Source organism: Musa acuminata, chromosome BXJ1-4 (assembly GCF_036884655.1).
Source record: "Musa acuminata AAA Group cultivar baxijiao chromosome BXJ1-4, Cavendish_Baxijiao_AAA, whole genome shotgun sequence".
In the NCBI taxonomy this organism is placed as follows: domain Eukaryota; kingdom Viridiplantae; phylum Streptophyta; class Magnoliopsida; order Zingiberales; family Musaceae; genus Musa; species Musa acuminata.
In genome coordinates, this window is record NC_088330.1 from 28887059 (window position 1) to 28900474 (window position 13416).

At 36.6% G+C, this 13416-nt stretch overlaps 1 protein-coding gene across 1 annotated transcript; it reads left to right on the forward strand.

Annotated features, from left to right (window-relative positions):
• Nucleotides 1–389: 389 nt before the first annotated feature.
• On the forward strand, nucleotides 390–7813 carry LOC135651784 (pentatricopeptide repeat-containing protein At5g61370, mitochondrial-like). The gene is given in 4 exon segments (XM_065172208.1): nucleotides 390–472; nucleotides 563–1862; nucleotides 1864–2063; nucleotides 7371–7813. Coding segments are annotated over 2 exon segments (1377 nt in total). The 5' UTR covers nucleotides 390–472; nucleotides 563–594; the 3' UTR covers nucleotides 1973–2063; nucleotides 7371–7813.
• Nucleotides 7814–13416: the final 5603 nt, after the last annotated feature.

Below are 13416 nucleotides of genomic sequence, written 5' to 3' on the forward strand. Positions count from 1 at the left end.
GGTAATCTTTTTTAAGATAAGATTACACTCATAAATAGAGAGAAAAGAGAACAGGTACATGACCTGTTTTCTACTAAGCCATTCTCATTGGATCAAACCGATAAATCCATTCATATGGATCGATCCACTCATAAAATGAGCAGAAAAATAGATTATAACTTTTGGAGGAATATTGTTAAAATTATTAAAATTTTAAAAATTAAAAATGACTATTTGGGAATAATGAAATGGTATCGTTTGGAAAATACTCAAGAGATATTGTTCAGAAAAATGGGTAAAAGAATACTATCAAATTAAGTCTCCACCACTTAAGAAAAAGAATAATAACCATGGGCATATGACGTTTTATATCTTTTGGGATTTCTTTAAAAACCTAGCTCTATCTAAACTCGCCCTCTTCGTCTTGCTGATTGAACAGCGCCATCAAAAATGGGCGACCGCCCCAAATAGGCCATCTTTCAAATCGGCCATGGTTCGGTGGCCAACGGCAAATTAATGTTGGCTCTTCTCCGGTCGTCTCTTGGAACGATGACTTACCATGATCTCTGCTGCTTTTGTGCAGGAGGTGGTAAGTTACCCCCTATATTAGCGACGATGCAGAGGTTGCTCACGAGCCGATGGCACCGGTTCCTTTCCTCTTCAACCCCACCCGTCGACACTAACCTTCGTCAGATGGTCCTCCACATCGTCGCCTCGGGCGTTGGCAGCCTCGACGACATGGTAACGGCTCTCGACCGGTCAAGCATCGTGCCTACCCCTGCCTTCATAAACGAGGTCATCGACGCTTGCAGTAGCCAATCCGGCGTCGGTAATAGCATCAGCAGCAGGAGGTTGCTCCGCTTCTTCTCCTGGTGTCAGCAGCGTCAGAGACCTCAAGAACGGTACGGGGACGATGTCGTCAACCGCGCCATCCGGGCCTTTGCCAAGATGAAGGACCTTACGGCCATGGGCATCGCCATCTGCGATCTACAGAAGGAGGGCCGGAGCGTGGCCCTGGAGACATTTGCCCTCGTCACTGACACCCTCGTGAAAGCTGGCGAAGAGGAGAAGGCCGTTCGCCTCTTGGGTAGCCTGGAGAGGGCGCGGTTACTGCAGGACCACCATGGCAATGACGGAGTGGTAGGCGGCGCTTGTTCCGGCATCCTCATCGTTGTACATGCCCTCTGCGCTAGAGGGAACCCGGGCATGGCCCGGGGAGTTGTCTGGCGCCACAGGCGCGAACTGCTGTCAGCAGGTGGGGAGGCCACTCGCATCATTTATCAGAGCCTCCTTCACGGATGGTGCATCCGTGGGAACGCCAGGGAGGTCCGCCGAGTCATGGACCAGATGAAATCGCTTGGTTTTTGTCCCAGCCTATCATCATACAACGATTTGCTTCTCTGCATATGCAAGAGAAACGTCAAATTCAACCCTTCTGCAATCATTCCAGAAGCCACTAATCTGATGACTGAGATGAGGACCGCTGGTGTTCCCCCGACAACCGTCAGCTTCAATATCCTACTATCTTCCCTTTCTAGGGTGAGAAGGATCAAGGAAGTTTACCGAGTCCTATACTTAATGCGACAGGGGGAAGCTGGATGCCACCCCGACTGGGCAAGCTACCACATCGTAGTCAGGCTTATGTACCTGTCAGGAAGGTTTGTCAGAGGTAATACGCTTGTGGATGAGATGCTTGAGGCAGGTTTGCTGCCCAATGTTCATTTCTACCAGAGTCTGGTGGAACTCCTATGCGCTCTGGATAGGGTGGATCATGCCCTTCAGATGTTTGAGCGGATGAAGAAGTATTGTGGACAGGGCAATGAGCCTACATACGACTTGCTAATAGCCAAGATCAGCAGATGCAGAAGGTTAGCAAGCAACCAATCTATGGGAAGAGGCAATTGAAAGGAGCATCATACTCCAGTGTCCAAGAGATCTGTTGAGTCCTTTGAAGACGGAGGTGTTCAGACCAGTGGTGCCTCAAAGAAGTTAAAAGTTGCAGGACCATGAAAAACATCACAGAGATGGATCAAAGATTGGAACCAGAGAAAGTTTAAGCAGGAGAAGGGCTACACAACTTAATGGTAAGAGCCCGAATCATGCTTACTTCCTTTCTATTTTCCCAAACCTGAGATGCATGCTAGCAAGTTGGTAGTTTCTTAACGATTTCTGTTGCATCTTTAGTTTTATCATGGCTGATGACCGGAACAACTGCTAGTTTCTGGTTTTCCTTTCCCTACATCTTGCCTCATTTGTTTGATAGCTTTAAAAGTGATAAATAACTTAATTTACAAATTCGGTTCTTCACCTTTAAATCAAGAAGTTTGCCTTATAACCATCCCTTTTTGGCTGCCACAATAGCTTCAAAGAGGTTCACTCATGCGTTAACTGATTTATTTTCCTGGTTGCTGTGGTTTGAAAGAAAAAGAAACAAGACAACTAGTGCTTAATGGATGAGAAAGCATTTAAAGGTTAATCAAGGTTTTTCTTTGTTCTGTTACCTTTGGCGGATGAAGACTTATATATGAATATCAAGTTTTGCTTAGTGCCCAATGTCTGGTTGTGTTAATGTCTTGAAGCAGACTCCCTTGAGAGTTTTGGTTCAAAATATGTTTGAATTGCATTTTTGTATCAACTAGTTGGTTTTGAGATTTTTATCTCTACTGAAGCCCCATTCAAGGTTAAAAAGGTTATGTTCAATCACAGCAGAAGAATATCTTGATCTAACATCTAATGTAGTGAGTTTTTCAGATATCTACTGACAAACACTTAAATCTTGATAGGTATTTAGGACTACTAGGAATATTGTTGATGATAAAAGATCTGTTGTAGAAGCTTGGACTTGGTCCTTTGATGTGTATAGCAGGACATGGAAAAGCCTCAAAGTTAGGTTTTGTTTCTACTTTACAAGCTAACTTTTATTATTGATGTTGAGCTTTACTTCTTTATTCTTTAATATAAGCCTGTTACAGAGTTCCAATCTGGCCATGAGCCTTGTGCAACATGTACCAATGAGAGAATCCTACAACAAATGGTCTCAACAATTTCTATCAGGAATCCGGCAAGAAACAGTAGATCAGAATGCTTGTGAATGTCTTGTTCATAACAAAATTGCATTCAGGAATGTGAGGGAGAGAGATAATGATCCAGAAGACCTTCCCCTACTAAAATAGGAGTCATCAGACCTTGTACAATGCCCAAATAGCTGTCCACATGGACTGCATGACACCTTGTGGATAGTCTCTATCAATGAGTTTATGGAAACCTCTAGAAACATATTTATGTGCCCAATATTTTACTTAGCATTTAACTACTGCAATATTATAAATAAGAGGCTTAGTGGACTGACCAAAGAGGATGTGAAGACATCTCTTTGCAATTAATTCTATATCTTTTAGGATTCTTCTACAGTTATATTAGTTCAATATATTTTCTTAGTTTATAGTATGGGAGGTCTATTCTCTATCTTGAATTGCAGAAGCATGCATTAGAAAGAGTCTGACCATTAGAAAGAGTGCGATACTCTGATCTATTATGACTTAGCTAACAATCTTCGTATTTTCTTATCATCTACACTAGTAAAATCAATATGCTCTCATGCGCTCACCTAGACGCTTATACAAGTTGAGGCAAGGCGAGGCTTGAGTGCCTCGATTAGGGTTTGAGTGGGTGCCTTTAACTAGGCATAGCTTAGGAGGCAATGGGTGGCCCTATCACTCACTTGGCCCAAATCAGTTTGACTAACCTTGAGCTGGACCCAAATTTATTGATTCGGTTCAATCAAGCACATAACCTAACTTACTAACCCCTCTCACACCACACACCTCACCTAGCAATCTAAACGCCGTCTTTGTGTTTGTGTGAGGCAGCTAGATCCTGTCTTCCGAGCACGTTTGTAAGCCGATGGTGCCTCTTGTCTCATGAATGGAGGTATCTTTGCCTCTTTCTCCCTCTCTCTCTTTTCGTCCCTGCCACCTTTTGATGGTGCTAATCATCATGCTCCCTACTGTGTTGGCCCCTCCACCTCCCGATGATGATACCTCTCTCTTGCCTCTCCCTCCCCTTGACCCCCCTCCTCTCTTGATAGCGCCAAAAGTCAACGGTACAACCCCTTCCCTCGCTCTTTGCTTCTTCTAAACAGAGTCGGACCCCGCTTCTCTATCTAGGCTCTCTCTCTCTCTCTCTCCCCTTGACCCCTCTAGAGCGCTTCTCCCTAACAAAGTCATCTCCCCTCTCCCTCAACCCCTCTCTCCCTCTCTTTTTTGGTGGCTCTCAACAGCACATACGATTGATGGTACCCCCTTCCCCTCCTCTTCTTCTTTCTCCCTCATCGTCTTCATGAGCAACTTCCCTTTCTCTTAACGAGCCTTCCCCTCCCATCGATGCCCCTTCATCTTCCTGCTCCTTTCTCTCTCTGATAGTCCCCATCTACCATCCAACCTACATCCTCTGTTGTTGTTAGACCCCAGCCCTTGCCTTCCTCTACATGCAGCTGATCTCTTCCTATTCTTAGCCCCCACCTCTTATTGGGTTGTTACTTATAGTAATGTTAATTATAATTAATAATATGTAATTCTAGTTGATAATAGTTTATGAAATAAGTTAATTATTGAATTTGTAACAGTTAGGATTTTGAATTTTCATTGCTAGAATTTTTGTCAAAATTCTTGGACTTTTGATGTTAATTTTATTTTGTTTAGCTATTTTTGTTATTATATTTGGACAATTTAATACTTTAATGCTTTATAGATGGTTAAATGAATGTAATTCAATGTTCTAGTGGTGATATTTTGATTATGAAATCAATGTGTTGATTGGTTGGCAAAATATGCCCATTGAACTTTTTTTTTGTGGATGGATCATTGTCTTGATCCTCCCTCTTCTTTCGTGGGTGCTGATGCTATAAGCATTGGAATACAACCTTATTTCTTAAATAGAAGACCTGTTTTTATCTTGGAAAAAATAATATTTTGATTATGAAATGATATAAAATTTGTATAATCTAATTATTATGTTAAATATTTTTTTTCTCCATAATCATCTTATTTACAATTTTTATATTGACGAGCGCCTTTGCGAGGGCGAGTGCCTAGTGCCTCATGTGTTTTAGAGCCTTGGTGCATTTTAGATCCCGTTACCTCTGACAACCCCACTGCACAACAATGCCATGACCTATCCATTACTGTGACTAGACATTTGCCACAACCATCATATTGTGGTGCTTCTTTGTCTTGGTACAATAATGAGAAAGCAGCATAATATGAATGGTGCTCACCCTTATAGTGACATCATCTTCAAGCAAATTTTTTGGATAACATCTGCAGCAATGGTGCTCCTATGAGATTCCATGGTGACAATTACTGCTGATGAATCCTCTACTAAAGCCACGAGCATTAAAGAAATATTTTTACATGGACTATCTACAGTGCCATCTTCTCTCAACTTATGCAATTACAAGTCCATCAAAGGGATGTATAAGGGCTCGAACAAAGTAGTATACAAGAGTTCTAGAGAAAATTTCCAGTCTTCATTGGATAATGGGCTGGAGTATTAAATAATATCGCCATCTCCACCTTTACAATCTCTAACTAAAAATTCTAGTGTATCAAACAAAGGCTCTACCATCTTCCTTCTTTGAGGACAACTTTAAAGGTTTCAATAGCCCCCAAATCATACCTTAGAAGTTGTAGCAAGTTGAAAATTTTAGCTTTAATTTGACATGACAACCCTAGAACAGCAAGTATATGATTATACAACTAACAGCTATTTGATCTGGGAACCGTATCCATAGTTAGGGTTGAGCTCCAATATATAATGATGAACAAGGACAACAAGAAAAGGCATTGAAGATATATAAACTTGCATGGTGGACAACAAATTCAAGATGGATCTCTCTTATAATGCAACAGTTAATTGCACGCCATTCCAATGACATGAAGTTCCTAGATTTTTTTTGTCGAAGCAACAACATAAGGAGTTGATGACTTTATCTAACTTAAGCATCAAGTTTTTTATTGTTATATATGAAATCATGTGAAGATGAAATAAACAACAAAGAAACTAAAAATTATTATCCAATCCCATAATTCCTAGCTCCATTTGTGGAGCAAGTTGGATTTTAGGGGTATGGAATTGTTACAAGGAGCTATCTCTGCTATGAGACTATGTAACCCGTGTAGTACCTATGGAAGTTATATTTTAAAGTGTTAGTCTCAAGTAGTATTTTTAAAAGCATTAGGCACTAAAAGGAGCCAAGTTCCCAAAATGCTCGGGGGGGGGGGGGGGGGGGTCGGTTTGGGGAGAGGGGGGTGTTTATTGTAATGTTTCGTTGGTTCAATCATACCAACTAGGTACTGTTCAATTGAACTAGAGTTGGCCAATTGGTTCGATTGCTCTGCTTCAATCGGACGCTTGGGTTTGCCTAGACGGTGCTTCACTGAAGCACGTCACTTGGCTTTTGTGTGAGGCGCTTGGGCTTCGCCTTGCACAAGCGCTTGGGCATCATTTTAAATCACTAGTCTCAAGTTAATATCCAACATGTATCTGGCACAACACCATATAGTGGAGGTCTTGTGAGAGTCTTATTCTTACTATAATCGTGTTAAAGTAGGAAAGTGAGAGGGATAAGCATCCATACAACCTTTTCCTACCAATATGGGCATGAGGAAATCTTGTTCAATACACTATTCCTTTCACTGGACCACAAGGATAGGTCCAAAAGGAACTATAACTGTGAACCCAAATAATAGTTGGATTGCCCCTATTTTAGGTAGTCCGATTTGACTAATAAAGAAAAGAGAAAAATGATTTAATAGGTCTAGGGCTCGCATTTGGAGCCCTCTTCCTCGACTTGCACTTGCGAGTCATATTTACCTCCCACCACCTGAATTTGGGAACATTTCCTCCTCTTCTTTCTTTGTTACTTCCTCTTCCTCTTTCCTCCTCTTCTCTTCCTCCTCTTCCTTGTTCCTCTTCATCCTTCTTCCTCTTCCTCCACCATCATCTATTTCATCGGGACTGTGTACACCAGAGCTGACTGACACTGATAAGTACCTGTCTGGCCAGGGCTTGATACACACGACAAACCTTTCTTTACATATCTTTTGTATTTTTCAATATTTTCCTGCAATACTGTTAGTTTAATTTAGTGGCTTCAATCTCAAGGTGATAGCATAGGAGACCACCTCTTCACCTAGAACTAAAGAAGTGCAACTTTGAGGTAGTGTTACTTGTAATAAACCTTAAACAAGTAGGCTTGTGATGTAGACAAGTGAAACTAGCCCACTTATCTGATTCAATTTCTTTCAAGTCTGTTTTCATTGTCACAATATGATTCTAGATGGTTAATAGTATAATTGGTGATCATGCTATCATTGCCTTTGTTCTTGTAGTTGGTGGATAATTACAACTGATATGTTCTGGAAATGCTGATATCACAAACTGACAAAGAAATGGTGGTTCATCATGGTGTATTTGCAAACCAGAACTGATCAAAACATCAATTGGAGCTGCCAACAAAATTTGTGAATGAATACACTTGCCATGAAGTTAATGAGATGCTTATTACCGACCATCAAAACCAACCTGAGCTGTTTCCGGCAATGTATGACGTAATGCATACCCACATATTGCACGGCATCGGAAAAAGTAGGCAAAGTTCCCTGCCTTGTACAATTCAAACACAAATGCCAAACTCAGTGGGTTGATCTAGTTTTCCCTGTGAAACTGATTGTTGTTAGAGGTTTGTAGAGTAGATACATCTTAATGAGCCCCTAACAAGGCAACAAGATGTGTTATGCTGCATTATATTTTATTGTCTTTCTGATTGAGATTACCTACATGTTTGCAGTTGTCCTATGTATCTATCATTATACCTTTGCCTTCAACATCAATCCCAAAATAGAAAATCTAAGTGTTTGTGATTGATCTTTAGGAGTTTGAATATATTGTTTCCATATATACTTGATCTGAAAAAATATATATGTAGCAAGACGAGTGATAAGCATACTCTTCTGTGGTGGTTTGAGGCTGTAAGATTTGTGAAAATTTTAATGACACCATGATTGGAAAAAAAAAAGGCCCCAATCTTTGGATATATATTATCAAATCTAGGATTTAATTCTATCTTCACTTTTTTAACTACTATACATTTAACTAGTTAGCCTAAATTTAGAAGGAGAGAGCCCAAACTAAAAGAAACTTTGATGCTTTGGTCACATTTCTGAAAGAAAAATCACCAAGTTCATCTTAAGAATGTTGTTTTAGACTAGGAGGCACTAAATACTGAAATTGAATCAGTCTTGCTAACAACATCTTCTAAGAACAAACCTTTAGGGCACAAGTGGATTTTGGAAGAGAAGCTAAGACCCAATAAATAATGGAAACATTTACATACAATCAACACAAAAACTAGGTTCAATTACTTTCATACCTATACATCTATGACATGTATCATCATTATTTGGTCCTTTGTTTGCTTTAATCCTATAAGTTGTTTATTCTAGGGTTTTTAATTTTGAATAATATTGTCCGATACAGACGATACGTATCGGTTTGACAGCATGCCAATACGCGAACCATTCGTTATTAGGCAAAACACTCAATATCGCCTCGTATCGAACGATAAAGGGGTATATCGGATGGTAACAGTTGAAATTTCGACCGTTACTACGTAGCATAGCTTGATAACGGTCGATTTCAACTATTATCGCTCAGCATAGCTCGGTAACGATCGAAATCAACTATTACTAATATGTAATAGTGCCTCTTTCTTATAGGTTTTTAAACTCATATTCTCCCATATTTCACTTCATTTCACGCTCACATTCTTTTAAACTATCTTAAACTTATTTTTTCTCACGTTTATACTCTCCTAAACTCTACAAAGCAAAGATTTATAAATTGATAATTCAAATGATTTTTTTTGTAGATATTTCAATATTTACAGAAGGACAATTCGTAACGAACCGAAATACGAACCTTACACAAGGCTATTCCTCGTAGTACGAAAAAGATATATGATACTATTCTTACCTAATTTACATTGGATTTGCTAAACTTATACTATTACTATATTTATTTTGTAACTTAAAAATCTTATCTTAATTTTTTTGTTTTCAGATATTTTCGGAGGATTTTACGCCTAAATTAGGTGTACTGCTTGGTACGTCTTGGCGTATCGCTTGATATGGCTTGGCGTACCGCTCGGTACACAATATTGTACCATACCGAGCGAAGCTCGATACTTCGGTACGATATGAAATTTCAATCATTGATTTATTCATAAACTAACATAAATACGGTCTGTTTTCATGATGATTTTCGGGAAGAGATTTATACTATTCAATCTAAATGTTATTTATTTCTTGTAAAAGTGTGAACTTAGAAAGCATCAAAATAATGATACAAAATATTTGATAATATTGTCTCTCTACTTGGCTTCCAAATTGATTGGATTTGACAACAATCTTTATTGTGAAATTGTAGGTGACATATAAATTTTTCCAAAATTTATTAAGATTTCAATGTTATATCCTTGCTAGGTCATTATTTAAAATGGATAACAAATCAAATGAGAAAGAGTCCATCCATTGAAAGGTAGACTTATCTGATCCAATCTTATTTGTATCCTAGTTAGCTGCTTGTAACAATACAGAGTTGTGTAAGTAGTCATTGTACATAGAAGGTTGCTGATGCTGCTGATGGTGGTGAGAATGCTCCATGTGAGCCCAAATTTTTAGTAAAACATCATGAAACAGCATTGAAAAGCCTTTATCAATGATTATTTGAAAACCAATATCAATTACCATAGCTTTATAAAATTGCTGATTTATTATGGACATATTGTTGGCCAGCAAGTATACATAATCCTTCATGATTTTGAAGCATGAAGTCAATTCCTCCGTCCTGCAATAAAAAGGATCCATCAAATATTCAATTTCATCAACCATGAGATGTTTTGTCCCATTTAACCCACACTGAAAAATGAAAAATAGTGGCTAATGAAAAATAGAATAATAGAAGGAAGTTTTCTTTAAAACAGAGAATAATTTTGCTGCTTCCAGATAAACCAAAATTGATTTGCAATGACAGCTTGGAGAAGTTTTTCAAAACGAATCACCCATGGCCTATGAAGTTTTAAGATAGAATGTGTTAGGAAAGTTATGTTTCCAACAATCCCAAATTTTGATACAGAATGAGTATTCAAAAAAAAAAAGTGAACTATGATTTCAGGAAAAAAAGTTGGACATAAGGGGCAAAGTTACTGTGGCCTTAAATCAAGTATTTGAAGTCAATTTGTAGTAGGAAGTTTGTTGTGTAGTAGTTTCTAATATAAAAGTTGAATTTTTGGAGGCAATAAGAAGTTTCCATAAGGCATATCAGCTATACCAACTACTAGGATCTGAGGCATAGTTTTGCTGTTTAAGAAAAGTGTAAGCTCCCTTTAGAGTAGCCTTCCCTATGTGATGTATGCTTTCCAAACTCATCTATCATCACAATGAAATTAATACAATAAATCAATTTCTATTTAAACCCTTTTGATTGCAACTACAAGTCCCAACTACCAGATGGACTAAGAGCATCAATAGTAACTTCCTTAGAGATGAGTACAAGATTCACAAAAGTAGGTTTTGGCAAAATAGGTAAGTCAAACAGTCAAGGTTGACTAAAAAGACTAGTTAGAAAACCATTTCCAATCAGTTTAATAAAACTAAGTCTAAGCTTAATTAACATTTGCATAAAAAAAGGAACCAACCACAACTAACATGCTTAAAATAAAGAAGAAACCAAGCTATTACCAATGTTTAAAATCAAGGATTGAAAGAACCATATTGTGCATGAACAATTGTGCATCATAAGCTATTATCAATGTTCAGGTAATGATGAATTCGAGAAGCTTGTAGGGTGTACTTAAATAGAGAAAGATACTAAATTAAAAGACCCCCACATCTTTGGCATTGGTCACACTAGTCTAGTTAAGAAGGTGAATACTTTTAGTATTAGGATTAATTTTCAAAAGAAAATTTCTCTGAAACGAAGTCAAGAAAAAATGTTAACACGAATATGTTAGGGTATGGATATGAGACAATAAATTTTAGATTTAGAAAGACTGACATGTTGATTAGTGAGCAACTCATAGGTTTAAAAAATCGATTGAATAGTTTAACAAGATTTCCTATTAGCTAAAAAACATAAAAGAATATTATCGTCACACACACATATATATATATATATATACACTGAAACAAATTAGATTAGATAAAATAGGTTTTAAGTGATTAGAAATAGCTTCAGCATGGATTATATAGATAGAACAATTGGTCCAAAATGCATAACGACAATAGGAATTTTTAACCTTTAACTCGTTGGGATATGAGTATGCTGTTGAAACTAATTAAAAATGTTAATAAAGGAAGGTGCAAGAGTGTCCCAATAAGCCTCGTAAAATTCACTAGTGAAATTGTCATGTCTTGAACTTTAGTTAAGAGGAGCTGTGAGTGAACTTTAGTTAAGAGGATTATAGAGTGAAAAGATTTGATAAGTGAGGAGCTTACAATAGAGGTTATTCAACGTAGGATAGACATTTGTATTTGTGAAGGAATAAAGTGAGATGTATTCCAAAGCTCAGTGTAGTTATGATAGAATAAAGCCATAATATTATTAGTATCATGTATTAGACCCTTTTCCGGACCTATTATAGCTTTAATAAAATTTTTATGATGATGGTACATTAAAAATATTTGACATTTTTATCACGGTCACTAACCCAAAATCATTTAGCCTTAGTCCACCATTTAAGACTGAATATGCCTAATCAAAGCTATTTGATAATCATAAAGGGAGGTTGGATGTTGCAGTAAGGGTACTGTTATACAATCATGATTCAAGATTAGTGATGAAAACTTGAAGTTGTTCTCGATTGCACTCTAGTCTACCATGAAATGAATCCAATCGCATGCTAATCGAAGCATAAATAATATATATGTGTTATGTCACTCAGTAATATGATTTATAATGTTTATGCTTTATAAATATGATAAATAATATACTCATATTTTTTACTTTTAATATTGAAATATATGCTTTTCAAAGGCATTATATATAATATTCTATAAAATATTGATTGAGTATGAATAAATATCAATCTACCCTAAGCATATTTTATAGCAAAAATGTATAATTCTTTAGCATAACAAGCTTAAATGTGTTGATAGACTTGAGTATGAGATTAAGTTATGATAATAAATGTATATATAGTGACTAGAAATAATGATTAAATTATAATAAGTCTTAAGTGAATCTCAAGGTTTGAATGGGTTTGATCATAATTAAAATAAATGACTTTGAGGTTTAAACATCATTTGTATAAAAGATAACAACTTAATTATATATGCATAAGTGGAGTAGTAGATGATTAAGTAAAAATGAGATCAATAAATGAGATTTCGTGCTACCCTAAAAAAAATATTGAGATCAATAAGTGAGATTGAAAGATAATTTTAAAGTAAAAACCTTTTCTTTATATCAATCTAGATTAAATTCATATTAAGCTATGTCAACCCTAGAACTATAACTAAAACAAGAAGAAAATAAAATATATATTAACGGAGGTTCGTGGGATTGAATACAATACTTCTAGGTAGTCTCTTAAGCAAGCAACTCTAAATAACAACCTCCTATCTTGGCCTTACCCACCTCACCAGCTCGACCCCTTTTCCTAATTTTTTATTTTTTCTCCCTAAAATACTAAGTCCTTTCTGCATTCAAGCTTAAGAACCCTGGTTTTAAGGAGAATTGAGATAAAAAAAACACCTAATTTTTCTCTTACTATACCTACTTTAGTTTTACAACTTGCAAGCTATTATTTTCGATTGATTTTGTGTGACCTAGGGCTCGAATTAAGATCTGATTTTTTGATATATTTTGTATGGTTAAGTTGAATTTTATAGCTTCTAGAATCACTATAATATGAGTTTGTTAATTTAAGTTATGAATATGTCCATTTGAAGTATGCAAAATCTTCGATTTTGTACGAAGGATTTCTATTCAAATTGAATTGATCTCTTTAGGGATAATATTAGATCATAATTTTTTGATATCTTAAAGGGACTCCTTAGAGTTCTATAGTTATTAGAATTGAGTGAATACTACTTCTATGTATCATATAAGGTGTATAAATTTAAATGATCTTAACCCATTTTTAGCAGAATAGGATAGATTATGATACTTGAATCAAGAGGATAGTTTAGCCTCCAAATGATTCTATCTTAAGGTAAAATTTGGTGTGTATTTATTTTATATATCTTTTATTTTTTTATAAAATTTTATAATAATTCATTATCGTTTGGTCAATTAGAATAGTGAAGAATATTTCATGGAATCGTGTAGTGGTTTGATTGATATTAACTAATTCATTTGATTATATAGTAAATTATT